The sequence below is a fragment of the Telopea speciosissima genome, chromosome 1 (assembly GCF_018873765.1).
Source record: "Telopea speciosissima isolate NSW1024214 ecotype Mountain lineage chromosome 1, Tspe_v1, whole genome shotgun sequence".
NCBI lineage: Eukaryota > Viridiplantae > Streptophyta > Magnoliopsida > Proteales > Proteaceae > Telopea > Telopea speciosissima.
Genome location: NC_057916.1, coordinates 66,422,289 through 66,441,473, shown reverse-complemented (window position 1 = coordinate 66,441,473; position 19,185 = coordinate 66,422,289). Strand labels below are relative to the sequence as shown.

Sequence of the window (19,185 nt, the reverse complement as noted above, 5' to 3'; positions counted from 1 at the left end):
ATATGATTATGATTAAGTAAATAGGACCTCAAGTTTCCAATGTGCCTGACTTACTGAGCTGCATTACTTTTGAGTATCATGATCGGCCAATAACATCCATGATCCAAGCCCAATTACTGTAATAACATCTATGTTAAACACAATGAAACTGATTACCAAGGAATCAGTTATGTTCGCATTTGTCCTAATTGAGAGCTTCTTTGGGGGGGTGGGTGGGTGGGTGGGTGGGGGAAGGTTATTATTTTGGTAGACTTTATCCATTGAAAGAAAATTAGTGGGATAGATTTCCTTGTGGCTCTCAGGTTTTTTTTAAGAATTTTTTCTCCTTTTTTTTTCCCCCTTTTGAGGGGATAGTGAGCGTTGAGTCTCATTAGATATGTGATGGCTTGTGCCAGTTCAATGTAGGAGACCTCTTCGCTCTTTTTACTCAACTTAGCCAAGCTTTATCAGTTTATCTCAGGTGTTTGATTAACTAGAAACAATAACACACTCACCCAAAAGGAGAGGTGGGTAGAGAGAGAGATAGGGAGGAAAAAAAAAAGGAACATGACATATCTAAAGGATCCCACATTACGCCAACAGCAAGTGAGGTCTTCCAACATACATCTTTTCTGCCATGTGGACTAATGATCTGGCTATTCTGATCATTGGGTGTAGAAACCGCTCCCTCTAAAAGGCCGACCTTGTAGGAAAGGGAGAAAACAATATGTATATCATACAGGAGTTCTAACACGGCAGACTATCCAAATGGGGACACGGGTGGATAAATAATTTAACACCTGCCCCCTCCCAGGGGGACTCGATACCGTGACCCCTGCCTGCTCTGATACCATGTAGAAACCGCTTCTTCTAAAAGGCCGACCTTGTAGGAAACGGATGAAACAATATGTATATCATATAGGAGCTCTAACATGGCGGACTATCCAAAGGGGGACACGGGTGGATAAATAGTTAACAATGGATAAATGAGAAATTCTCAAGATAGGCCGCATGTCAAATTTGGTCAACAGTCACATGACCCACTTTCCTTCAAACCTATTGACTTAGTGAGCAACATATAACCAAAATGACTGAATCCATGGCCTGGACAGCAGGAACACTAACAGATCACACCCAGAAGTGGGGCTATAACTAAACCCATTATAGTTTCAAATCAAGGCAAGCAAAACCATTGAGATACACTTCATTGTCCCAACCCAGGCCAGGCCGTCATCATTGATGGGTCAACAAACAGGTCAGGTTTCTGAAAATTGGTTTGGAGACGAATGCACAAATGCAATTGGGTCCTCCCCCCCCCCCCGCGCAAAAAATAAAAAGAAGAAAGCAACAAAGGTTAAAGTCCAAGAGGAACTATGAGGTCAAAACTTTCAGGATGCTAATTCTTAGCAAGTTTGACTATTATTTGGAAGAATGATGATAAATGCACAAAGACAGTAAGGGTAAAAAGGATCAACGTCTGAATTTTATGAAATTTTTAGGAGTTGTGTTGCAGCACTACTGCTTCTTGCATCTGTCTCAATTTGTTAACTGGAAAGGTGCCAGCCAGGCTATATTCGACTACTACACCTGTTTCACTGAAGATTGTCTATGAACTTGTTTGTTGGTATTTTCCCAAACATATTTTGGGTCGTGCTTTGTCTAACCACGGTTGGTTACACTGAACCTGTCACCATACCGAATTGCCCTCCTTCATATAATAGGGCGAGAAGTCTTCTTCATACTGTGGGAAGGCATAAATGGTATTACAAAAAAAGTTGTATTTAACCTGTCTTATAGATCCACATCCGATGGTGACAGGCTTAGTGTAACCATGCCTTGGTTACACGGAGAATATCCCTTTATTTATTTCTCTTATTTCCCTGTATCATTATTGGTAAGAAGTAATGTTCCACTTCATTGATAAGATTGAGCATCATATGACAACATTTTACAATTGGAGATTTCCCAAGTCTCATTAGAAGATGAATATTTCCCTACATACCCACACACACAAAAAATATATATATATGTATATGTGTATATATATATATATATATATATAAAATCCAATTTCATGGGCAGTTCAGAACATGTTCATCAGAGTCCAACTTTTAAACACCATAAACCATCATATAAATACACTACTGTTTGCGAAGTACTGATATGGAAAGGGTTTGATCGGTAAAAAATGTATCCTACAGGAATGGTGCCAGCATCAATGAGTATGAGAGAAAATTTAGCAAATACATAAATTACTTCACATAATAACCTATACACTCAAAATGGTATTCCTCAGTCTAGCCCCATCTTCAACTAAAGTAGATCACTTCCCAAATCATTCAGTTTTTCTAGATATTAGTAGAACTGATAGTTACCTCACAAAGTGCTACAAGCATTAGACATGAGGAGAGTTCACGAGCTTTGTCCTGAATACTAGTAAACAGATGTGCTTGACGTTTCCCATCAAGGCCCTTTGATTCTATAATATCAATATGAGGTGGTTCCTTAGGGTACTGCCACAGGAAAGACAATAAGATATAAGTACAAAAGGCAATTAATTAGAGTCATAGTGTTAGAGACTTAGAGTTATTAGATGTTTTGGTCTAAGGGTATTTTAGGAACTGGTTAAGTTCTAGCAGTTCTATTATGTATTTTCTTTCTCTTTTCCTCTTTTACCTTTTACCTCCCTAGGGAGGTGGATGTAATATGTTTATTATTATCAATGAATCAATATAGCTGTGTGGAGAAGACTCTCACACACAACTCTTACAACCATAACACCTTCTCCCTCTCTTATCTTCCTCTTTCTTCTTCAACCTTCTTCTTCTTTTCCTTGCAGCTCTAACCTAAACACTTAGCATGGTATCAGAGCAAAGCTTTCTGGTTTGAGAGTCGGCTACTCAGTTTTATCTTTCACCTCTCTTTGGAACCCTAAAAGGATAGAGGGTTCCATTAGAAGCTGTACAATATGAAGTAATACACCTCTTGGAGTTCTATTCTTGAACCAACATATGAAGTTTGAAGCTGCAGAAGTTTGAAGCTCCAGGTTCTGCTTCTCAAGTTACCACCAGCTTCTCCATACAGCTTCTTGTTTTTTCCTTCTCCCTCAACTTTTTGGGTAAGGTTTGCTGCATCTGAATCGCCTAGAGGCCTCCTTTCTTCCCCCCTAGCACTCGGTTGAAGCAAGTCTCAGTCTGAGGAGCATAGCTCGACCTGCGGCTGCTACAACAGTACTGCCTGCTCTATTTCTGCTGCTTGTTTGCCTTTTATCTTCAACAGCCAACACATTGGATGGTTATAAGCTTCTGAGAATGGAAGGTTTGAGAATTGTTTACATGTTGTTACATTTTAAGGTTACTAGTTGGAGCTCTTTTGCTGTTTTTTCCTGCAGATTGTGCGGTGGATTATTGCTGGAATGGAAGTTCTTTTTACTGATTATGAAGTGGCTGCCAGCTGGAATGATGTTGAGATGCACTAGAGGTGCTTGAGTTCAGTCCTTCTTAAGGACTTACTGCTGGAACTGCTTAGGCGGTGTGTTATCCTATTTTGTTTGTTGGATTTCTTGCTTATGTGTGGGTAGAGGTTACTCCCCAGTTGTGCAAGACACCAATCTGTTTATTTGGGTTGAGTGTGTACTCCCCACTTGTCTTTGGTGTTCTTGTTTATGGTCAAATGCCATTTCCCTGCCAATATGCCTGATTCGGATACATCTGTGCTTGGTACGGCTGATTCACAGTCCACTGTAACACCAACAAATCCTCAGGTTGTTTATGAGAACTCACACCCACAGATTTCCATTGTGAAGCTTGATAACACTAATTACTTAGACTGGTCAAATTCAGTGAAGCTTTCTCTTAGGAGCAAAGGGAAGCCTGGGTATATTATTGGTGCAATTAAAGCCCTAGAGGCTGGCTCCCCTACTTATACGAAATGGGAGACCGAAAATTTTACGGTTATGACATGACTCATCTTCTCCATGAAGCCCGAGATTGGGAGAAGGTTTATGAGAAAAGAGACTGCCAAGGCAATTTGGGACAGTGTCTCCCAGACATTTGACAGAGTTGGTGACTTTGCTAAGGTCTATTAGCTTCATAAAAATATTAACTCAATGAGGCAAGGTGATAGAACCATTTCCGAGTACTACAATGCTTACATTAGTCTTTTGGAGGAGTATGACCACTACGGGGATCTTCAATTGACTAACCCAGAAGATGAAGCAAAGGTACATCGCACTCTTGAAAAGGAGAGTGTTTTCACTTTATTTGGTGGCCTGAATCCTGAGTATGATCCAATTAGGCTCCAGATTTTGGTCCGGTCTCCTCTTCCATCTCTTGATGAGGTTTGTAGCTACTTACAAAATGAGGAGACTCGGCATGTTGCTATGGAACCAGCACCAGCATCATCTCTTGAGAGGTCACCTCTCAATTCTAGTTCTTTTCAGGACACCTGTGGAGATGGAAGAGGCCATGGGCCTAATCATGAGGAAGACAGAGCAGTAGAGACAAGTGGTGCTAATGGAGGTGGTAGAGACAGGTTCAAATGTGATCATTGTGGGAGATCTGGACACACCAAGGATAGGTGTGGGACTCTTCATGGCCATCCTCCTGGTACACGAGGTGGTGCTCGTGATGGCCGCAGAAGGGGAGCTCGAGGAGCACACTCTGTTATGACTGAGGCAGATGCTACACCAGATGACTCCACTTTGGCAGATGTAGTGTTTCGCAGGGTCATGTCACAACTGAGCACATCTCCTACACCCAAAGTGGCTAGCTCCTCGTCCTCCTCAGCTTTGCAGGTCTCCACCTCAACTTCTACTGCAGCCCAACCTTGGGTCATTGACTCTGGTGCCACTGACCACATGACTGGTACGTCCCATTATCATGATTCCTATACCATTTGTTCTGGTAAGGATAAGGTTAGGGTAGCTGATGGCTCCCTTTCCTCCATCTCTAGTAAAGGCAGTATTCCTGTTACATCATCTATTTCCCTTACTTTTGTTCTTCATGTTCCTAACCTTACTCTTAATCTTCTATCTGTGAGTCATTTGACAAAATCTCTGAATTGTTGTCACTTTTTTTTCCTTCTCATTGTTTATTTCAGGATTTGGTGACAAAGAGGATTATTGGCAGTGGTCGTGAGGAGCAAGGCCTTTATCTTTTTGAACCTTTTTTGCCCTCAGCTCAGTCCTATATGTGTGGATGTAATGATAGTAGTTCTGTGGATTCTGTTATGTTATGGCATAGTCATCTTGGCCATCCATCTTTTGTTATAATGAGGAAACAATTACCTCACCTCTTTTCTTCCATTGCCTCTTCTCATGTTTTTAAATGTAAACCATGTATGTTTGTCAAACACTGTTTGTCATTCACCTTATCCATATCATGGTAATAGATCTGCTTTTCCTTTTCATATTGTGCAAACAGATGTTTGGGGATCTTCCCCTACTACCTCATTATTTGGTTATCGGTACTTTGTTTCCTTTGTTGATGATTTTTCTCGTGCTACTTGGACTATTCTTATGAAGCATAAAAGTGATGTATGTGATGCATTTAAGAATTTTTATTAGATGATTCTTACTCAATTTGATACTTGAATAAAAAATGTTCGTTCTGACAAAGGGGGGTACATGTTTAGTGGTCTCCAATCCTTTTTTTATTGGCAACGGCATTATCCATCAGCTAGCGTGTGTTGACACACCCCAATAAAATAGGGTAGCTGAGAGGAAAAACCGTCATTTATTGGAGGTCACTCGGAGTCTTCTCTTTGGCATGCATGTTCCTAAGACCTTCTGGTCTGAAGCCCTTCTCACTGCTTCTTTTTTCATAAATCGCATGCCTACCAAACTCCTTGGTTCCAAATCTCCCTTAGAACCCTTATCTCCACGGGTTTCTGCTTTCTCCCTTCCTCCCAAAGTCTTTGGTTGTGTTTGTTATGTACAGGTTGACAAATCCCATCGCACTAAGCTTGAGCCCAAACCCCTCAAGTGTCTCTTTCTTGGGTGTTCTACTTCCAAAGGCTACAAGAATTATCATCCTTCTTCTTGTCGATGTCTTCTCTCCAAAGATGTCACCTTCCTTGAATCTGTTCCTTTCTTTGCTCCTTCTCATCATCCTCTTCAGGGGGAAAATTGTGGAAGTGAATAGGTTGTTGATTCTGATTTTCTGATTTTCTTCATTCTCCTTTCCCTATCTCTCCTTTTATGCTTGACATTGAGAAACACAGGACTGTGGATGTGGATGTGGCTGATACTGATGATCAATTAGGTGGGAATACTAAATTGGTTGAAAGTGGTTCTGGTAATAAGAAGGAGAAGGATAACCACATTAAGTACAAAAAAATGAAAGCTTGCAAAGTAAAGGAAAGAAGACCTGCCAAGAGTCCTCTTTGGATCCAGATCCACATCCTGAGATTCATTCTCCGCAATCAGGTGACATCCCCTCTCCTCCATCTGATTTAGACCTTCCTATTGCTGTTAGGAAAGGGAAAAGAGCTTGTACGAATCCTGTAGCCCAGTTTGTTTCCTATGATGCTCTTTCTCCTACAGGTCTTGCCTTTATTGCTGCTCTCTCTACTGCTTCTATTCCCAAGAATGTTACTGATGCTATGTCTGAGCCAAAGTGGAGACAAGCTATGTCTGAGGAGATGATGGCTCTTGAGAAGAATGGTACTTGGCAATTGGTGGATCTTCCCAAGGGCCGTGTCCCAGTTGGATGCAGATGGGTCTACACAATCAAGTATAAATTTGATGATACTGTTGAGCGATACAAAGCAAGGTTGGTGGCCAAGGGGTACAGTCAAGTCTATGAAATTGACTATCAGGAGACATTTGCTCCTATAGCTAAGCACAACTCTATAAGAGTCCTTTTATCATTGGTTGCCAATAAAGATTGGCTATTATACCAATGAGATGTCAAGAATGCCTTCCTTCATGGTGACTTGGAAGAGGAAGTGCACATGCAAACTCCATTAGGTTTCAAAATATCTTCTGCTGAAGGGAAAGTGTCTCTTCTCAAACAGTCACCAAAGGCATGGTTTCCCAAAGTCAAGCAAACCATACTTTCTTTACCAAGTTGGGCAATGGTACCACTACAGCCCTTATTGTCTATGTTGATGATATTGTTGTCACTGGTGATGATATAGCTGAGATAGACAAACTGAAGATCTACTGGCCTCACAGTTTGAAAACAAAGATCTGGGCCACTTAAAGTACTTCTTAGGGATTGAAGTATCAAGGTCCAAGAGAGGAATCAACATATGTCAAAGGAAGTTTGTTCTTGATTTGTTAACAGAGACAGGAATGTTAGGTTGCAAACCAACAAGTTCCCCTATTAAGCAAAACCACAAACTAGGAGAAGATTGTGGTCCCTCTCTTGTTGATGCGGGAAAGTTCAGAGGTTAGTGGGGAAACTTATCTATCTTTCCATAACACGCACAAATATTTCATATGCAACGGGAGTGGTGAGTCAATTTATGCATGCTCCTACAAGTGGCCACTTGGATGTTGTATATCGTATTCTCAGATATTGGAAGTCATCTCCAGGGAAAGGACTGTTGTATGCCATGCATGATCACTTGAGAGTGGAAGGTTTTACTGATGTCAATTGGGCTAGATCCATCACAAACAGGAGATCTACCTCAGGCTATTGTATCATTGTGGGGGGGGTAATTTGGTTACATGGAGAAGTAAAAAATAGTCTATTGTAACTAAATCCAGTGCAGAGGCAAAATTTAGGGCCATGGCTCATGGAGTATGTGACCTCATATGGTTGAAAAGACTAGTTCATGAATTGGGTTTTGATACTGAAGGCCCTATGAGACTACTACTGGGACAACAAGGCAACAATCAGTATTGCTCACAACCCAATGCAACATGACAGAACCAAGCATATTGAAGTGGATCGACACTCCATCAAGAAGAAAATAGACTCTGGCTGCATTTGTACTCCCTTTGTGAAGACTGGTGATCAATTGGCAAACATCTTCACCAAAGGGCTTACCTCCCTTTAGTTCGGTACTCTTTTATGCAAGCTGGGAATGCATGATATTTATTCTCCAGCTTGAAGGGGAGTGTTAAAAGTTATTAGATGTTTTGGTCTAAGGGTATTTTAGGAACTGGTTAAGTTCTAGCAGTCCTATTATGTATTTTCTTTATCTTTTCCTTTTTTACATTTTACCTCCCTAGGGAGGTGGATATAATATGTTTATTATTATCAATGAATCAATATAGCTGTGTGGAGAAGACTCTCACACACAACTCTTACAACCGTAACACTTTCTTCTCTTCTCCCTTGTTTCCTTCTTCCTCTCTTATCTTCCTCTTTCTTCTTCAACCTTCTCTTCTTTTCCTTGCAGCTCTAACCTAAAAACTAAACTCATAGGGCATCCACTTACGTCAAACTAGAGTTCTGGATAGGTCTCTTTTTCTTTTGGGAAAATTTGATTGTCATTTGTCACCCATTTGAGTGTCAATGAAGTTTTAACTCCACTTCTTAACCCTCCACCTCTGCTGTCTCTCGGCTATGGGTAACTTTTTGAGATTTTACACCATGGGTTAATAGTGGCAGGGGGGGTGGGAAACAACAATTTCTACTGCCAATCCTGGGTTGGAGGATATAACGGAAATGCACCTTGCTTGGAGCAAGGTGGAAAACCCATACCCCCTTCAACAGTGACTAGAGCTCTCCTCCTTCCTATTCCCAAGGTATGGCGCCGGTGACTGCAGTGCTCAGGCCATTATTGACCCCACTGAGGAGTGAGGACTACTCGAGAAAATAACTCATGGTTTTGTCAGTCATTACCAGGATTAAAGTTGATTGAAATGCATGAAATCTATGTTTCTAAGTTGAGATTGTGCTGGGAGAGCTGCTAAAATCCAGACTTCCCACATCAACTAATTCATTAAACGCCTATCCAATAACCTGTTGCAGCATACACAGAGAAGCCTCTTCGCTTCGAAGTCAATCTCCACCTGTGGAGTGCATTTTCTCTTTTGGTTGAGTATGCTGGAGAAGATGAATCCAGCTCTTGCCATGAGGGTTTGGAAAAGTGAAAGACAACTGAGTAAGAACGAAGAAGGAAAATGATGGGGGAGAGGGTTTTTGTAGGCAGATTTACAACTCTACTCTTTAGCTCCAAATAATCTTCCTGATGCAGATAAGTCACCTAAATGGCTTACTTTATTGAAAATGAGCTTTGGGTTGGGTTATGTAGGTGGGTTTATTTTGTAATTGGCCAACTTAATGAACCTAAGATATGGGTAAAAAGTAGGAAAATAAAGGGATTTACTTCATTAGTTTAATTAAAGTCCTATTTTGAGTCGGTTTTTGAGTCTTCTATATAAATTTATAAGGGGCTACAACCTTATACACTAATGTCATTAATGAAATTGAGGGGAAAAAAACCACAGCCTTGTGCTTTGCTCTGTGAGAGTATCGTGAGATGACATTGGTGAGACCAAAATATGGTGAGATGCCGTGGGTGAGAGACCCGAGAGAGTGAGATACTCGATACAATCCTATCATTCTTCTCTATTTTGTGTCTATTTCAATAAATTTAATTGTGTGATCTGCTACAAGTTCTTCAATTGTTGCCTAGTATTTTGAAGACCACAACAACAACAAACTCAGCCTTATCCCAACTTAATGGAGTCGGCTACATGGATCCAGACAAAACAAAATAGAGAAAAACAGAGTTATACTAAAAAGAAGGTGAAGAAAAGATGGCTGAAGAGGGATGGGCAAAGAGATCAGCATTAAACTTTGTCCAAGAATATCTTGCCCGGGGATAGGTCCTTTGTGATCCAGCCTTACATTATTTGGTATTAGAGCCATGGAAGGACGGCAGATGGAGACTTTCCACTGAAGTCAGATTCGACATCTCTACCAAACTCGAGGACAAGTTTTTTTTCAAGATGGGGAAAATTGATGTAGATGAAAATTCCACGTGTAGCCACAGGAACAAGCCCCAAAACCAGCCCCCGTGTAGTTGTGGGATTCAACTGCTGTGAGTGGCAGCCTGGTCTGATGATGTGGCAGGTTTTTGTTGGTTCAATGGAGCATCTCTACCAAACTCGTGGGCGAGTATTTTTTTCAAGCAGGGGAGAATTGATGCAGATAAGTCACCTAAATGGCTTATTTTATTGAAAATAAGCTTTGGGTTCGGTTATGTAGGTGTTAGGCTTTTGATCCCATTGGTTTACTTTGTAATTAGCCAACTTAATGAGTTTAAAATATGGGTAGAAAGGAGGAAAACGGGATTTACTTCATTAGTTTAGTTAGAGTCCTATTTTGAGTCTGTTTTCTTCAATATTTCATTTTCCTAGTCAACTTAGGATACCTTATTATTTAAGGATTGTGTAAGGCCTTTCCTTTTTAGTGTTTGAGTCTGTTTTTAAGTCTTCTATATAAGGAGCTACAGCCTTGTACACGAATAACGAATTTGATTAATGAGATTGAGAAAAAAAAATACATAGCCTTGTGCTTTACTCTGTGAGAGAGTATGGTGAGCTGCCATTGGGGTGAGACCAAAATATGGTGAGAGGCCGTGGGTGAGAGACCAGGGAGAGAATGAGATACTCAATCCAATCCTATCCTTCTTCTCTATTTTCTTCTTTGTTTCTATTTCAATCAATTTTATTGTGTGATCTGCTACAAGTTCTTCAATGTTGCCTAGTATTTTGAAGACCAAATCAGCATTAAACTTTGTTCCAGCCTTGCATTACTTCCCCCCAGGGCAGGAGTTTGAACTTAATCTCAAATGACCGTTTTGCCCTATCCATGTGTTTAGACCCAGGATGGACGAAATGGGTAACTCCCGATATTGAAACTAAGGTTAATACTTCAATTGGCACCCAATGGATGACAATCAGCCAGACCCTTTTCTATTTATTTAATACCACGCAGTAACAGAATTTTATTCATTTATCAAAATGATTTCTACACATGGGTCTAGATACAAGTTCGGAGCTATTTACAAGACATCAAGGAGAACATAATACCGAAATTTCGACAAAATATTTAACAAAATGACTTGTGAATTGAGGGATCTTCAACCTTCTTTTTTTTCTCACCAAAATGGACAATAGTTCGGTGGCATAATTCGATCATTTTGGCGGTATATTTTGGTGTTCGAAACCGAAATTTGGAACTTTGATCAAACCTGTCGGTCTATATTCTATGCCAGATGATGTCGAAGGGTATGAGAAGATAATTAATGTACAAACAACAAAGTTGAGGACTAAGAGAGGCAAATGGGAAGAATGGAAGATACATCCCTTCATTGGCTCCCAGTAAGAGATGGCATGGCCACCTGGGTATGTGAGCGGTGGATTGGGGCCTCCATTAAAGAACTTGCTTAAGCCTTGGATTGGGCTATGGGCTGTTAGTATAGATGTCGGGCTTGTGATTAAGGGATTTTCATTGTAAAATGGCAAACTTTATAAGCCCATCTGGAGGGATAACAGATTTTATATGGGATTTTATTTTATTCAGTTCTAGCAGATATAGTTTCTATTACAGTTCATGAAGTTCATACAAAAGCTACTTAGTAGCATAGTTATCAAGGCGACCCCATGGCGTCCAGGATCCTTGGTCGCCATGGCGGTGTCACTTTAATTTTTTACCCTCTAAAACCCCATGTCGCCTTCCCGCCTTGATAACTATGCTTAGTAGTTTGTCAATTTAGGAGGTTAGGGAACAAGTCAGTCCATAAGTATGGATTTATATCAGCATTGTGCTGCAGAATATGTGATTTTTAATGGATGAGAAGTCAATAGATTGCAGGATAGCAATTCCAATCTGTGATTGTGTGGACTACCGAGGGTCACATCCTGGATCTTAATGCTTAGTTTCTCTGCTGCTGATTCTTTATTTTCCTAAGGCTTTCTTGCCATGGACTGCAACAGATAACAAGTCAGACTGTTTGATGACTCTGCTGGTTATCTATCTGAGTCTATTACCGCCGCTGCTACACTGTGTTATTTGATTCTGTGTTCTACTGTTCTCTGTTATGTGGTAGTACGGACTGAGGAAAAAGATGTTGACACTACCTCTTCCCTGGGTCTTCTGACCAGAAATTTTGGGCAAGGTACACACCTCCCTAGGAAATCAGAACCCTAGAAGCTGGGCTTGAAAGACAACCTCTGTGTTGAGCTGTTGAGTTACAACCTTGTCTGCAAACCTGCACCGTTCATTCTCCCCAGGACATGATGCGAACCCAGAGTCGAAACCTAAGGTTGGGGTCACTATGGGCCCACCAAACTCTAAATAACTCAAATCAAGAATTGAGTGGCAGAATGTAAATACTATGAACAGTGTGGGACTCTTTTGGTATAAGACACAGAATCAAGACTCAAATGGAAACAAGTGTTTAAGTATAGGGGTATTTCTGGAATTAACAATAAGGAAAGAAATAATGTGTTAACGCAAACACCAAGAAATATGACGAAACAAAACAGATTCAAGCAAGGATGACACAGATTTAACATTGAATTTAGAACTATCGAGAGGGGAGGAGTGATCGTCTCCTACCTCTCGACCTTAAAAACAGGACGGTAGAACCAGCGAGGAGTTCAGGCAGTAGAACTCAGTCCACACTGCACCGATCAACTCAAAACTTTAGGGCATGGTTGTTACTCCACAATCCTCTGAACTCCAATCAACAGTTACTCGATTAAACAATCTGTAAAATAATAAATAAATAAAATATTCACCGAGACTAACTCTGGAGGTAATTTTAGATCTGCTTTTAGTTGCAGAGCTGTAAGGATGTAAATCCCAGCAGAAAGGGATTTCGGGAATGAGACTCAAGGGTATGAGTAGCCCTAGGGTGGACACCTGAGGTCCGAAATCTTAGGCTGGAAGTGCTAATAACTAGGGAGTTCTAACAGCTTCTTCCAAATCCAGCAGTAACAGTAACAGCAAACCCAGTTGTCACAGAATCTAGGCGACCCAAGGCATTGGAGGGGGCCTGGACGGAAGGCGAAACCAACAAGGCAACCAAGGCATCCAAAGCGCCAGCCTAGGAGACGCCTTGACAATTATAACACCAAGGAAGGTAATATCAGCAATAAATAGAGAAGTATTAAGAGGAATAAAAGAGAACAGTGAAGAAGGTAAAGAACTAAGACAGCGCATCAAGGAGAATAAGGAAGAAAGTAACAAAGAGAAGAGCACACCTGCAAAGAAGATTTCAGAACAGATTTGAAGAGGGGAAGAAGAAGACTACCAACCAGCAAGCTTAGCAGCACACGAAACTCAAATTAATTCATTCATTCCCTTCTTCCATCTAACGATGGGTTACATGGTATAAATAAAAAAGAAATCCTACTTAAAAACTAAATCTATTTAACCAAGAAGTTAAAACAAAATAGGAAACTAAACTTGAAACAACTCCTACGTATGGCTAAGTCCTACCAAAAGAAAATGTAATGACAAAGATATCCCCAAGTAGCTAATAAACCCCTACCAACCTTGTCTGATGCAGTATCAAGCCTGAAGAAGATCCCTCATGCTGTTTTTTTCCACATCAGAACTAGACCCAAACCGCAGAGCCAAGGACTAGAGTCAAATAAGCACAGCCGTGGGTTAAGCTGGCCAGGGTAAGTCCCTGTGATATTATTGCTGCCGGGGCCCATGAAGTCAACTCCAAAGAGCCTCCAAACCTGAGTTTAATTTTCTTAAAGTGTCTTTTCATTTTCCTAGGCTTAGTTAATGAGTTGATTTCTTTTTTCGAGGTGCTTCAATTAGACTTTTCAGTTTTCAAGTTGGGTCTTTTAAGTTTTCTACGTAGGAGTCCAAGAGTTTGTGTTAAGTAATTAATTTTACTTGGTATTAATTTCTAGGTAATTTAACGTTTTATTGGAGTTAGTTTCTAGGTGACTAATTAGTTTAGAATAGTGTGTTAGTCATTAATGTTTCTTGGTTTTAGTTTTTAGGAGTTATTAAAGTTCAAGAGTCAGGAGTTATTAAAGTCCAAGAGTCATTTTCTTCTTTAAATACCCATGTATCCAACCTTTTGTAACATGTTGAATTGAATTATTGAATGAAACAAAAGTTGGAGCCTTGGTAACCAGACCTGCGTTGAAGCAGACCCCTCCCCCACCCTCACATTTTTGGTGAGTCTTTCCCCTTCCCCTCTGCCCTCTCCCCAACGTCTTCTCTTCTTTCTCTCCCCCTCTCAATCTCTTCTCTCTCTCACGACGATACTCCCTCTCATCTCCTGTCTCTTCTTCTCTCTTCATCCAAGATCAGAATCTGATCTTGAAACCTTGTCTTCTCCCTTTATCCTATCCCTAACCTCCCTATAAACTAGATCTGTCCTCTCTATTACAGATCTGAACCTTTCCGCCTGCGTCATTGTTGGTCCAAAAACTCGGGTTGGCCGGTTTCATTTGGGCTTAGGTTTCCAAACCCCAGTTGTATCAATCCAACCACTCTAATACTACTGCATCAGGACAACTTTGGAGATTTATTATCATAGTTGTCATGGTGTCTAGACAATTCTAGGCATTGGAGGAGGGAAAAATCAAGGCAACATCAACAAGGCGTCAAGGCGCCCTTCCAGCAAAGGGCACCTGGACGCCTAGGAAACGTCTTGACATCTATGTTTATTATAATTCCAATAGCTGATAACTAGATCTGCCACTGATGGCATTCAAGATTACCTTAGGTTACCTTTCTAATCGTAGAATCTTGAACCATTTGGTTGAATGCTGATGAAGTTCCATTAATCTGAAGAGAGCTCTGTTTGTTCTGGTCAAGAGGTTGAAGAGACAACTTTCATATTTCACGTAAGGACAGACTCACTGATTACTATTAAGCCCTTCTCTTCTGAGTTACTTTTCCCTTTCCCAAGTTCTAGTTTTAATCCAGAGAAGCCTTTCCGATGTGGATCCGGGGTTACAAAACCCATTTCGGATCGTTTGTGGGCCCATCCAAATAATAGATAACTCAAATCTAAGATGCAGTGGTCATGGGTTCGAGCCTGGAAACAGCCTCTCTGTGAAAGCAGGGGTAAGGCTTCCCACAGTGGCTGGAGGCTCGTGCACTGGGTACGCCTTTTTGTTTTCAAATCTTAGATGCAGTGACACAATTGCAAATAACCAGAATTTTTAAGGGTTATTAGGAAGGCGGGTGTGGGATAGGACACAAAGGTATATATAATTTAAGTATTGCCACAGAATTGGAAGCAATTATAAGGGATGAACTAGCTTTGAATTAATAGGAAACACGAGTATTTTGGAAAAGAGAGGTTATGGTGACATTTAACAAGTAACAACCCATCACCATGGTCTTCTTCAACATTACGATAGGGAGAAGAAACTAATGGAAAAAATCACTTCAAAAGGGAAATCTCTCCCTGATGAAATCCATCAATTCAATACTTAATAAATCGCATCATCAAACCCTATTGAATCAGCAAGATTTTGCCCCAATCGTCCACTACGAATTGAGATATCCATTCTGAAATCAGAACCTGGCGGTAGTTGCAGCTTCAGAAATAACCCAAGATCTGGTTCTCGCAGGAGAGGAAACTTTAGGAGATGAATAACAAGTGAGTTACTCCCCCCAAATATGTGAACTGATTCCCAAAATTGCAGATCAAAAAAGTTAGTTCTGAAAGAGATCGATTAAGCCCTTTTTCAACCCGGTAAGGAAACAGTAGCAGCAAAGAAGAAAAGAACAGAAGATAATAATTTAAGAAAGAAAAGATGAAAGAGAGGGATAAAAGAGCAGGATTACCTGGATGAGAAATAAGAGCTGAATCAATTAAGGAAAGGGAATAGAACAGAAAGAGAGAGCGCGCGGTCACAGAACGCAGGTAAGCAATTACCAACTTTCTTCATTTAATCCTTCAAATCCAACGAATCCCTTATTACAGCATGTATTTAAAGACCTAGAATAATCATAATCTTACCTTGAAACTGAAACATTATTGGACTCTAATTCTAACTCTATGACTCTCTAACAAGATAAAGAATAAACAAAATTACATTATTATCTCTAATTAAACCTACGCCCAACTGCATCACTTTCTTTCAACATCATTTTACTATTATAGTGGTGCCAAGGTGTTTTTGCAGCTACTAGGCGTGCTCACGCCTTTCTGTTTGCTCAAAGGTGCCCACCATGGCAATTGGCAACAAGGCGTTGCCTTGTCCGCCTAGTCAGGCTTGTGACCTAGGTGCATGCCTTTGTGTATTCTGTCTTTTTCAGTTTTTATGTAATGCAAAAAAAAAAAAATTTCTAACTTTTTTATTAGTGTGTGTACATAGCTTAAGTGCACTGTCATGCATGAGACTGCATCTTTATAAAAGGAAAAAAATTTGAAAAAAAAAAATAAAGCAAGAAAGAAAAGAAAGGGGAGAAGAGGAGCAGAAGAGGTCAAACTGCCAACGGTGGAGTCACCTCAGCCCCATAACAACTATGTTTAGTTGTTTACTATTCTGTCCTATAGTCTGATTTACCCTTCCAAAAGAGTCCACAGCTATTTTGAAGTTAAGAAAATTGTCATTGATTTGTAGATTAGGAATTTTATTTTTTGGTACTGGGCCCTAAACAACATACCTTAGGGTTTTGAAACCCTATGTTGTAACAATGATGTAGTTCACTACTTGTTCTTTTCTTCTCTCTCTCCTTTTTTTTTTTTTTTTGGAGGGGGGTGGGGAAAGGTAACAGTAATGGTAATTTTCTTTCAAATATCGGGACAAGCATATATAATTATCAGCTCTAAAGTGTGAGATTATAAACCAATGGTAGCTTTCGTTAAAAGATAAGAAAAGTGTGGAGCAATATAATCTGACGGTTGCAAGAATCATTGGAGTGGCCTAGGGGATTTCCTCAATTCATAAGGCGAGTAAGATGCCCTGCTTCCATTCTGAAACCCTCATTCCAGTGGAACCCAATGCCAAATGGTGAGTTGAGTGATGACCTTGTGATGCAGATAAATCATAGAATTGGGCTTATTTTAGTGAAATAAGCTTTGGGTTGGGTTATATATGTGTTGGATTTTAGTCCAAGGGTTTTCATTGTAATGGGTCACTTTAATAGGCCTATAATATGGTTAGAAGCTAGGCATACGGGATTAGTCAAGTTAGTGTCTTTATTTCTTTATTTTCATTCTTACCGAGTGTTTTAGTCAGGCTGGATTATGATTCTATAAGTCCAGTCCTGTTTTGAATCAGTTTTCTTTATTAATTCAGTTTCTTAGTCAGTTTAGGTTACCTTACTAGTTAAGGATTGGGTAAGGCCTTTAGTGTTTAAGTCTATTTTTGAGTTTTCGATATAAGTTTGTAAGAGGGGCAGCATTGTACATGAATTTTGATTAATGAAAAACTATTGTTGTTCTTCTCTCATGTTGCGAAGAAATCCCTTGTGTTTGATCAAGGCTGCCAACTGTGAAGTCACCTAGTTAAAATTCATCAATTAATCAAAGGAGGGAAGGGGGAGCCCATTCAAAGATTTTAATTTAATCAATTTTCCTGTCCATGAGAGCCGTTCACAGACTGGTGCTTCTAAGGCCTAAATATGGAGAAAGAAACAGAAACCTTGTATTTCACCAAGTATATAGAACAAAGGTAAAAGGCAGCACACATCCATCAAACGGGGCAGGAAGCAAAGGTGCTGAGGATCCAGGGTTGAAGATACCATTTACTATTTATCATTAAGTAAATGCAATATGTAAATCACTAACTGTTACATTGTGGACATCTATATTACAAATAAGCTTCAACATAACCATTATCCACAAGCAGGTTCATCTAAAAATATTAACTGCAAGTGAAATTCAACATTATAAATGCTTCTAGAATCGTAAGTGCTTTTACCTCAGCACCTGCTCGTATTCCAAGAATAACTTCCACAAACTGCAATGGGAGGAGGAACATAACAAAAGGAACTCATAGTCAAAAAGTAGATATATTACAAAACAAAAAATCCAATGTAATAGTACTTAAAAGAGTACTTGACTGATATAAGAACAGTTTACTTTCTTTCTAGGAGGTAAATATAATCCCTGTTAGAATGATTATACATTGAAAGACAGTACAGGTCGTGTTCGTGTTCGTGTGCGTGCAAGCGAAATCATTGAATTTACGGATAGGAAACTAATCTTGCGAAAATTATTATATATATGAACGATTTCATCCTTACAGACACAGGCTTAGTTCCGACTTCCATATAAACGGAACAACATCAAAAACAAAATTTTACCACCAGAATCAATAAACAAAGAATGTGATCAAATTTTACAAAGGAGAACCGCCATTGATATTACAGAATAAACGCAATTGAAAAGGGGAAAAGAGGAAAAGGAACATATGAAATGGAAAATCCACTTACCTGTTGTGATGAATCATCAGCCGTTCGTGGCCTTATGTGAACATGGATATGAGGAGGGAAGCTCTGTATCACCAAACAATCGTCGTCGTAAACGGCTCGAAGGGCTTCCACTTCGAAGATCACTTCTTCTTCCTCCGCCATCGAAAGTCGTAACGAGTGGAGCTCAGGTGGTGGGTGATCGGAGGTGCCTGGCTTCCGATGCACAGAGAACACGAACCTAAGTAGCCAAACACCGCTTCACCAGCAGTATCTTGCAACCTTCAAGAAGAAGAAAGCGAAAAGACCGGGAGAAGAACTGTAGGAGCGATGAGACAGGCTCTACTAATCAAGACAATGTTTGAATGCCAAGAAAAGAAAATAAAAAATGGAAAAAAGATCTCTACTTGGTGGTGTTTCCTACGCCCTCTCACAAGGCATATGATGACTGATCCCAAGGTCTTTTGCCAAAAATATATACTGAGACAAAAATCATGATGATGCACTTATCTCTCTTTTTAAATTCAATTTCTTTTAAATTTTTTTTTTTGTTTATCTTTCTTTCTCTTTTCTTGACATCTAAACATAGGAGGGTTTTCTACCCAAAAAAAAACATAGGAGGGTTTTTTTTTTCATTAAAAAAAAAGGATTATTTTTTTCAATATAATGTATCATAGTTGAAAAACCAATTTTTCTGACTCATCTTTCAAAAAAATCTGTTGACTCGGCTTTGGCAAACCCAGTTAAGGCAAGTCACAATTTTTATTTTTTAATGCAATAAATATGTATAAATTAATAAAAATCAAAAAAACATAAAAATTATGTTCTCTGCATAGGACGCATGGACCACGCCCAAACACATGGGGGCAAAAATGACCAGTGCACCCCCCAT

The 19,185-nt window shown here is 39.8% G+C and overlaps 1 protein-coding gene across 3 annotated transcripts in view; it reads right to left on the bottom strand.

The window, feature by feature from the left end:
* The window catches only part of LOC122668636 (E3 ubiquitin-protein ligase RNF25), a 30,240-nt gene extending 11,655 nt beyond the window's left edge, over positions 1 to 18,585 (bottom strand). For 2 of the 3 annotated variants that reach the window (XM_043865182.1, XM_043865187.1), the window contains exons 1-3: positions 18,318 to 18,585; positions 17,804 to 17,842; positions 2,355 to 2,492 (exon numbers count right to left, since the gene is read on the bottom strand). In XM_043865182.1, the coding sequence (XP_043721117.1) occupies positions 2,355 to 2,492; positions 17,804 to 17,842; positions 18,318 to 18,458 (318 nt within the window). In that variant the 5' untranslated portion in view covers positions 18,459 to 18,585. The remainder of the gene's footprint in view (positions 1 to 2,354; positions 2,493 to 17,803; positions 17,843 to 18,317) is intronic. The other variant, XM_043865177.1, reaches the window with a different exon arrangement.
* Positions 18,586 to 19,185: the final 600 nt, after the last annotated feature.